Raw genomic sequence first — 10567 nt, forward strand, 5'->3', positions numbered from 1 at the left:
TTCTTGGAAATTCAATCATGTATTTATGTAAGTTAAAAAAAAAAGGCTTGGGCACCTAACTATATGTGTATTTATAAACTATATACATGCTATCACATTAATACATTATAAAGTACATATTTTTAAAATAATTTGAAAGAGGAAAGATAAAAATAGAAACAAATATTTTAATATTTTTTTCTTGCATCCTAACAGATGTTAAGCACTCCCTCTGGAGATAAGAATAATCTCTTCTTTAATCCCACAGGTAGAAGCTGGAAGATGAGGCTAGTGAAGGAAAATCAGCAAAGAGCAAAAAAAAGGACCTCAAGCACTCAACTAGAGTGCCCCTACACACAGCATCTGGCTTCAAGCTAATATATTCAGAAGTGAGGCTTTACTACATGTGGACTCATGTAGCTATGCACCCTCATTTGAGAGGACCCCTATCTCTACGTCTGCTCCTGGCCAGACCCAGGAACTACCTATCTGCTAGCTCACCCCATATAGTCACTACACCCAAAGTAAAGCCTACTTTTAGATCCTTGCATTCTGACTCAAGTGAATCTGTCAGGAAACAGAACAGTGACTATAAGAAGTAACTATTGAGAGAGACCATAAGTTAACAATACTCTTTAACCTAGACCTTTATTTATAATATGAAAAAAACGTGTGTTATATATATGTATGTATCAAGTACTGTTCTATGTACTTTACATAGATTCTCAATTTATTCTCACAACCTTCTAAGGGAGTAATGTTATCATCCTAATTGTACAATCATCCTAATTGTACAAATGAGAAAAATAAGACAGAGAATAATTTGTCCAAAGTCAAATGGCTATAGTTGGGACCCTATTGTGGGCAGATGTGGCTCTACATATTACTGCACTAAATAAATGAGGTTTCATTTCCTCTGGTATCCAAACTAAAGCAATTCTACTTAATAAATGAATATTTTATTTCTCAGTATCAAATACCAAAAGGCTCACTTGTTGATTAGTTTCTGACTACCACAAACATTTCACTCACCACCAATATTTCGACTTGCTACAAAGTACAATAAATGCTAATTCCATTCACATTTTTATTCAAGACAGGCTATATATTTACAAACAGGAGGCCTAGAAGAATCAATAGAAGTAGATATTAGCTCACAAGTTAAATCTCTATAAATACATGTTGCATGTAGCTGCTTATAATTATTTTAAAAATCCGTTCACTCACACACACACAAAAAGCCTTTCAACTTCCAAAAAGACCTTATCTGGGCTTTCGAGATTATTAATTACCTAATCAGGAAATTAAGTATACTTTGTCAAAAAAAGAAACAACTTTCCAGAAATTTTTAAATTTTATTTCATTATATTTGATCGGCATGTAATAAAATGACACCTAATAAAACCAAGAGATCTAATAGATTTAGTGCTGTAATGCCAGAAACTCTCTCCATTCTCTAAGGTCAAGTTGGTCTGACCAGACTTCTGCTCTCCTACTCATAAGTAAAAGTTTATGTAAAAGTTATCCTCCTCTAAGTCTCATGCCATGCCAAGATACATCACTTTTCTCCTCTTTGCAATCGTCAATTCACCTTCTTAATCACTTGATATCTGGACACCAATCCCTTTATCCTCCTTTTCTCAATAAAACTGTATTACTTACAACATTATATATAACATCGCCTGAGAGCTTAAATAACAATAATTAAAAAAAAAAAAAAAACTAATAGTAGAGTAAGCCCTAGACAACTAAATTGGAATTTCTGGATGTGGTTTCCAAGCACTGCCTTTTTTAAAAAAGCACCATACGTGACTCAAGTATGCACTGAAGAGAAAAAAAGTCATGATCAGTAATCCAAGTTCCTTAGCATGACACCCATGTTCTAACCCCAAGCTAGCATAGTATGAGCCTAGGACACCAAACTGCTGGTAGGTGCCTACTCGCAGCTTTTTTAACTCCCTGTGTCTTTGCTCCTGCCACCCCTCTGTCTAGGATCTCCATCTATTCCACTAAGTAGAATATCTTTGAATTCTTTTTAGTCCTCATTACTATGATTTGCATAACAAATGTTAAATAAATTCTCGCTACTAGTATTTTTAAAAAATCCTATCCCCCAAATCTAAGGATGAGAAAGAATAAGAATATCACTATAGCTATTTAAGACATCTGAATGAGTAGTGTGAAAAATTCCACTGATACAATGTTGCATTATCAGTAAAGGTATAGAAAAACAGAGAGAGAAGCTACAATAGCATCCACACTATGGTGTCAAAAGCTGCATACTTCTTGTGGTTAAATGATACCTGGTCAAAAAGTTGTTTGCCAGTTGTATTGGGCTGGATGGCAAATTCCAGCTCAGCATCCATTGTGGTTACTCTTACATTGATCTGTAGTAAAAACAAAAAGGATAATAAGGAAAGAGAATATACTTACTAAGTATTAGGCCTGAGGAAATACTTTTATGTGATTTCTAAAGTAATGTGATATAATATGCAGGCAGTAAAGAGCAACTCCATAATTGTACCTAATAGTTTCTTTATTAGATAAAGTGAGATAGTTTGATTTTAATCATAGGAAATCTTAAATCTATTTTAAAGACAAAGACCTTATTAAGTCCCCTTTTAAAAACATTTACTGGATACTTCACATTTACTAAGCAGTTGGCAGTAAGCTTTCCATATTCTCATTTAGCCCCTGCAACAATACTAGGGGATATGTTCATTTATATAAAAACTGAAAGAGTTCCCATTACTTATCTAACGACATATGAATATCAAATGCAAGTATTTAAACTCAAAATTCTTTGAATGTCATTCACTATCTCAAATTTCTTTCAACACAAAAATCAGTTTTATTCATACTACAAATGTATTCACTTTTCAAAAAGCATTCATCTATTGCCCTTCATTAGATTCAATTTTAAATTCTAGTTTTTTGTGTGTAAATAAATATCTTTCTAGCTGGCTATCTCACCAAAAACTTAACATGCCTTAATCAAAATTTTAGCTCAAATAGCATCTATACCTAGAATTCACCATGATGTGGTACAAATCTTTTTAAATTTTAACTCAACTATTAGAATTCTAAATCAGACTTGCTTCTCCTTGCATGTTTTACTCATTCTGACAACCACAACTTCTCTGCACATATAGGTCTCATACCTTTTCTAATCAAATGTATCTTATAGACTGTTCTTTCTTTAAATTATTAGGAAATACTGATACACATAAAACAATACATGTAACATATGTAAACAATGAAGCATAAAATAAAACCTACTGTGATATAAGAAATACATATTTAGTCTATATCCTGGTTCCTGGCACATACCTCCTAAAATCCTTGGAACTTCCTGAGTGACAGATGTGAGAGGAGCATCTTTTGTTATTCATAATAAACTCCTTTTTTCCATACCAGAGTTTATGCTAATGAGTTGACTCTAAACAGCCCCCACGTAGCTTCAGAATGGGGGATGGTAACCAGAAAAATCAATCATGTGATTAGAGCCACCCACCTCAACCTCCAGTGAGGCAAGACTAGAATTGAGTTCATCAATTGCCAGTGATTTAATCAATCACGCTTACATAATGAAACTTTCACTAAAACCCTAAAGGAAGGGATTTCAGAGTTTTCAAGTTGGTGACTGCATCTACATGCAAAAAGGATGGTGTACCCAAATTCTACAAGAACAGAAGCTCCCATGCTCAGGACCCTTCTGGACCTCACCCTATATATCCGCTTCCTCTTCATCTGTATCCTTCAGTTGTATCCTTTATATTAACTAGTAATAGTTAAGTAAAGGATATTCCTGAACTCTGTGAGTTGTTATAACAAATTAAAGAAACTGAGGAGAGAATCATGGGAATCCTTAATTTGTAGCCAAATTAGACAGAGTATGGATAACCGTGGGACCCACTACTTGTGACTGGTGCCTAGGGGTGGGGGAGGGGGGTGAGCGTTTTGTGACCTGAGCTATTAACCCGTGGGGTTCTGTGCTAAAACTCCAGGTAGTTGGTGTCAGAATGAATTAAATTGCAGGACACACAATTGGTATCCATACGTAACTGGAAAATTGATTGGTGGTGGAAAACCCACCCATTTGGTGTCAGAAGTTTGTGAGTAAAGAAAAAGTTTTCATTTACCCATAAATCCACCATCCAACTTAATTAGAAATGACAATATTGCATATGCCAGTATTTCTTCTTTATGAATTGCCCTGCCCCAAATCCCCCACAGGTAAACACAAACCTGAATTTTGTGTTTGTCATTCCCTTGTTTTTTTTTTAAAAAAAGAATAGTTCTATCGTGAATGTAAGTATATGTAAAATACTTATTTTTTCTTGATTTTTAACTATATTGAAATCATGTAGTACTTACTAACAGAAGTCTTCTTTCTTGATGTGGGCAATGGTTACATGAATATATTTTATAAAAAGTTAACTATACACTTAAGATATAAAAAGCTTAAACAAAAATTTTATTACACTGTAGTTCACTTTTTCACAATTGTATTTCTAAGATTTACTGTTTTTGTGAGTAGCTGCAATTCATTCATTTTTACTGCTATACCATATCTACATTAGACAATAATTCATTTACCCATTTTCCTGTCAGTGGACATTAAATTTTCCAATTTTTGGCTATTAAGACTAATACTGCTATAAACATTCTTATACCTATGTGCATACATGTCTGAGTTTCTCTGGAAGTATATACTCAGAAGAATTCTTGGATCATAAAGTATGCATACCTTCAACTTTACTATGTAATGTTAAATTGTCTTCCAACATGACTGTATCAACTTAAACTCTCATTAATAGTAAGAATTTCTGCCGATCTATATTTTCAACAACAGTGGATATTATCAGATTTTTTCATGTTTGACAATCTAATGGATGTAAAATATCTCAATATAGCCTTAATGGGCATATCCCTGATTCCCAATGAGGCTGAGAACATTTTCAGCCTTATTATGTGTGGTATGCATAAGATGGTCCCCATGATCTCCAACATCTGGTATTACTCTCTTGATTATGTTACATTAGATGACAAAGGGGATTTTGCAGATATACTTAAGGATACTAATCAGTTGACCTTAAAATAGGAAGATTATGTGGGTGGGCCTAAGCTAATCACATGAATCCTTCAAATGCAAAGCCTTTTCTTTGGTTGCAAAAGTCAGAGAGATTCAAAGTACAGAGAGGAATTTGACACAGAATGCTGAACTGAAGGGGTCATGGGGCAAGGACCTGTCACCAGCCTTTAGGAGACAAGAGTGACCCTTAGCTAATAGCTAGAACATAAGAACTTCATCCACCAGTAAAAAAGGATGGATCATTTTGCAAAGAAATTAATTTTGCTAATAAAAGGAATGAGCTTGGAAGAGAATCCCAAGCTCCAGATGAGAGAATGCAGCTGAACTAAACGTTGATTTCAGACTAGTGAGACCTTGAGCAGAGAACTCAGTCACATCATTCCAAATTTCTAATATATAAACCTGTGGGATAATAAATGGGTTTTGTTTTAAGCTACTAAATTTGCCAGTAATTTGTTACAGAGCAACACAGAATACAATGTTATTGACTATTTAGTCTCCACATATTTGAAACGTCTATTCATGTCTATTGCTTATTTTTCTAAATGGATTGCTTGCCTTTTTCTTACTATGTAGATCTTTATATATCCTAGACACTAAGCCTTTGTCAGTTATTTGTTACAAAAAAAAATTCCCAGTTTGTAGTTTGTCATTCTACTGTATGAAGTACCTTTAATTTTACTATTGAATTTATCAATGGTTACATACAGATATCATTTTTTGTGCCATATTTAAGAAATCTTTCCAAAAAAAATTCTTGAATCAAAAATATTCTTCTATTCCCTACTAAAGTTTTGTTTTTCATAATTTGTCTTCAATGATTTTTACTTATGATTTCAGGTAGAAGTCCAATATCATTTATATCTCCATACGAATAAAGACATGGATTTAAAATATCCAAACAATGTATACTGATTAGTTAATTTGCTCCCCAAAGACTACTCTGTCAAATATCTATGAGTACGGATCTGATTTTGTGCTCTCTATTGATGTTGCATTGGTCAATTTACCTATTCTGCCGATACTTTCTTGTCTTAATTACTCTATCTTTAAATAAGTCTTCGTAACTGATAGGGAAAGTCTCCCTTCATCTTCAGAACCATTTTGGCTATTCTTAGCTCTTTGTTCTTGCTCTTAGCTTCATATAAGTTGTAAATTTTTCATTATGAACCATAGTCAATATCCCATTATGATTTATATTGGAATTACACTAACACTAAATTCCTTAATATAATAAATTCTCTCGGGGTGAGAAATGACATCTTTTCAATATTGACTCTTCTCATCCATGACTATGGTTCTAGTATATAAAAAAGATAACTGATCTTTAAAAATATAACTGTATATCTAACAATCTTGAAGAATTCAGTTATTAGTTCTAATAGCTGTTTTGGAGATTCCTACGGATTTTCTACATAAACAATCATGTCATCTGCAAACAGATAAAGTTACTTCTTCCTTTCTGATGATTATGACTTCTATTTTTTATTTTTCTCTCCTTCCAACAATGTACACTTTATTAACTGCTGAGTCTTGAAAGTAATTCCAAAGTGATATCCATGCCAGAAAATTCCAATAACTATAACCAATGATTTTCTTAAATAATTGGCCAAAGAAAATTATTGAAAAAAAAAAAAACCCAATTTTTCTAGATGAGATAAGAACAATTATCCTAAGACAAAATAAATCTTCATCAAGTACTATAAAATTGTAAAACTAAATAAAATGATCACACCTATATCCTTAAATAAAAAATCTGGGGGTGGCTCCGTTGTGTAGTGGTTAGCACATCTGTTTTACACACAGAAGGTCCAGGGTTCGCGCCCCAGGTGGAGCCATGGACCATATCCCAGGTGCGCCTGGCCCCTGAGTGCGCCAGGCCCCGGGTGCACGCACGAGCATATGGGAGGAGACTCCCAGCCTTCAGAGATCCAGTTCTTAAGGGGAAAACGGCAACATCCATAGGTCAGGGGTGGAATGGGGTGGGGGGGGGATTAAAGAGGGGTGAAAATGTAACACTATATAATATCAGCATTAGCATCACCAGCATCAGACAGAATTATGAGAAAATTAATAATGCATAAACCTCTCTTTACTTCCTCCTGTAAACAGTAAGTTATTATTTACTGAGCACTGAATGTATACTAAATCCTTCTAATCCTCACCATATTCCCTTAAATAAGTAACTATATCTCCATTTTATATGTGAAGAAATTAAGAATTGGAGAGACTGAACTAATCTAACAAGTCACTCAAATTAAGTGGCAGAGCCAAAATAAGAACTAAGACAATTTGACCCAAGAATCCACGAATTTTAATAACTACAATGTGCCTACACCTCCTCTTCACTGACCCATGTAATACAACCCTCTGGCCACATTAATCTAAAACAAATAACAGTAATAACAATACCTTTTCTTTCCAATAACTCTACTTTAATACTTTGCCTTGTACCAAAAGGAACTTAATGCTGTTGATACTTTACTAAGTAAGGAGTGGCAAAAATAAAACACACTTACTGGTTTCGGCATTTTCCTTCTCTTTTTGTGACCTTCTTTAAAAATTCTTCACTTTTATAAATTGTTGTCACCCTCTGTTAAAGAAAAAGCATAACTGATCTATTATCTTTTTAATATGCTTTTAACATAATGCAAATAAAATTAAAAATTAAAACATTTTAAAATGTGAGTTTAAAGTAACAGCTCTGATCATTTTCAATGTTTTCTACTATTATTTCGCATTCTCTAAACATATTTACAACTGTGATTTAAAATGGTATGCATCTCAAATAATACAATAAAAGCATACTGATCACCAGCATATTGATCACATAGCAAGGAAACAAAATTGCTAAGGGCCCAAATGCTGTCTAGGTCAGGTTTACCCCTAAGCCCAGCCTAGTAGAGAGAGGGATAGTAAAAGTGAGGACAGATGGATTTAGAGTCTAAAGAGATGAACTCAAGAACACTTTTCAACCTTTTTTCTGTAGCCAAAGACAAAAGAAAATTCTGATTAATGTAAGCTGTAAAAAGATAAATTTTTAAAGAAAATTATGTTCTCCTCTTGAAAGTTTAAAAATCTGAGAGAAAAATATGAGTAGCTTATTCACCTCAGGTATGTAGAGTAGCCAGCCATAGTCTGCACACTAGCATTCTGCATGTTTCTCACCAGCAAGCTAGTGGCCTACACTGAAATTGTCCTTGAAACCAATGTTAAATTTTACCTTCCCCACCAAGGCAACAAGACTGAATCCTCCAGGAAAAACATCATGCTGTCTTAGAGTAAATGTTCTCATAAGCACCTAACAAAATTGATTTTCCCTCTATAAATCTACCAAAGATCAAATGTTCTTAATTATTACTTGTTGTCCAGAAAAAAAACAATTATCATTCCAATTTGAAAATCTACAGTATATCAGATAATTAAAGATCAGTTCATATTGGTAATACCTCTGCCAAGAAACTTTATTCATTATTCTAGCTTCAACTCAATATATAACTAATTTTGTGTTTTAACCCATTTTCCGTTTGCCCAGAGAATACTTGCCAGCAGCGCTTGCAGCTGCATTTACCCCTAGATAACTCACGATTACAGTCCTAACCTTACTCCCAAAGTTTGCCATGAAATATCTCGCTTTTATTATTTTCGCATGGCTCTAGTGTATCAAAAGTCTTTGGAAACAAATGACATCAATCTATTTATGAGATTCTGTTTTTAGTAGTGGTATTTCCATTTACAAAATATAGTAACTCTCGTTTACCGAAAACGTCAAATCCTAAAAAAAGGAGCATTCCTACGTGTGATGTTAACATTGTTCTCAAATAGTTGTTAGCCAAAGATTCATTTGATGAATCCGATTTATGTATACATTTCCGTTACATTAGGATTAAAGACAAGTTCTGTTTAGCAATAACTCCAAAAACAGGTTTTATATTTGATTTTCACACTGAAAACCAGTCAATTTGCTGCAGCCTCAAAAACCACGTTTATGTAAAATTAAATTAACGCTGGTAGTGAACTGTTTTATTTTCCTAAATAAGAAATGGGTTAAAACTGTAGTGTCAATTGCTTTTTAAGGTGCTATGATTAATAAACCAGAAATTCTCCAAATTAAAAAGCAATGAAGTAAAGGTCATTTCCCTAAATTTCATTCAATTGACCTCTCTACAGAGGGTACTTCCTCCTGAGATTTTTTATCTAATCCACTATGCTATGAAATTCAGTTGGAAGTAATAAACTCCTTATTTCCTACTCTTACCATTTTAACTTTTAGCTAGGAAATGATAGATATTCGCTTCCTACAGTCACCTACTTTCATGAATCTAAATGTACAGTCCTATCTTCTAATTATTATTTCCTCCTTTTGTCCCACTACCATTATCTTAGTTCAGATTGTCATCTCGGGTCTTAAACAGCTTCTAAACTGACCTGCTCTTAACGTCATTTATATAAGTTAGTACTCCCAAATCTGTACATATCTCAGAATTTGCAAGGCTAATTTGGCTTGCTTAACATCTAAAGATTATCTCAAACATAACATAGCCAAAAAACACTTAAATCCCTATCCCATACATGAATCTGCTCTTCTACAAGTCTTGGTGACACATTTATAGAAAGTTATTCATAGTATTCTCACAATTTTTTTATATCTCTATTATATCTGCAGATATAATCCTTTTTTCGTCCCTAATACTGTTAATTTTTGTCTTTCCTTTTAATTTTGCCAGAAGTTTGCTTAGTTGATTAGTCTAAAAGCCAGCTTTCACTTTTGATCTTTGGTTTCTTTTGTTTTTTTCTTATGTTAGTTTCAGTCCTTTTTCTTGTCATTTTTCTTCTCACTAGTTGGCTTTACTTTGTGACTCATTTTCTAATCCCTAAAATGTAAAGTTTATCTAAGTAATTTCCAATCTTTTTTCTTTTCTAATATGTGCATTAAAGTCATAAACTAAATATGTCCAAGTATAAGGCAGCTCCAAGTATAAAGTGATGCCCCAATTTTGCCAGTGAGAATATTTTAAAATAATTTTTCATTCAAATATATATTTATATTTATTAGTATACTTAAATATTAAAAACACATGACCTGTAAAATACTGATTCTAAATACTGTTTATCTCATTTCATAGAATTTTCTTCAAGCTCCTCATAATGAGAAATGAGTGTCTATATCAAAACTTTTTGAATCACAGTAAACTTTACAGATTACATTAGCACTTTTTCTATAAGTATATTATCAGTAAAATTTGTATCCCAAGGCACAACTACCAATTCATACAAAACAGAAACATTAGGACTTTTTCCCCTACTTGTACTGTTGGAATATATTTTCATACAGTGTAGCCACTGTATTATTTTTTAAGTGATTTTTTCAAACACCAGATCTGTTCTAGATTTGTCTCTTAACATATGAGTTCTGTGAGCTTTCCAAACTCACATGTACTAAAGGCACTTCGGGTCAACGTGCCTGCCTTGAATAGTGCTTTCATGCTCAAG

General features: G+C 33.3%; 1 protein-coding gene across 3 annotated transcripts in view; it reads right to left on the reverse strand.

Annotated features, from left to right (window-relative positions):
• RDX (radixin) overlaps nt 1-10567 on the reverse strand; it is a 50703-nt gene that overhangs the window by 33505 nt on the left and 6631 nt on the right. The window contains exons 1-2 of one of the 3 annotated variants that reach the window (XM_025050513.1): nt 7594-7620; nt 2283-2366 (exon numbers count right to left, since the gene is read on the reverse strand). In XM_025050513.1, coding sequence (XP_024906281.1) covers nt 2283-2366; nt 7594-7605 — 96 coding nt within the window. In that variant the 5' untranslated portion in view covers nt 7606-7620. Of the gene's footprint in view, nt 1-2282; nt 2367-7593; nt 7668-10567 lie in introns of those variants that run through there. The other 2 variants (XM_006917175.3, XM_015593441.1) reach the window with 2 other exon arrangements.

Source organism: Pteropus alecto, unplaced genomic scaffold (genome assembly GCF_000325575.1).
Source record: "Pteropus alecto unplaced genomic scaffold, ASM32557v1 scaffold267, whole genome shotgun sequence".
Lineage (NCBI taxonomy): Eukaryota > Metazoa > Chordata > Mammalia > Chiroptera > Pteropodidae > Pteropus > Pteropus alecto.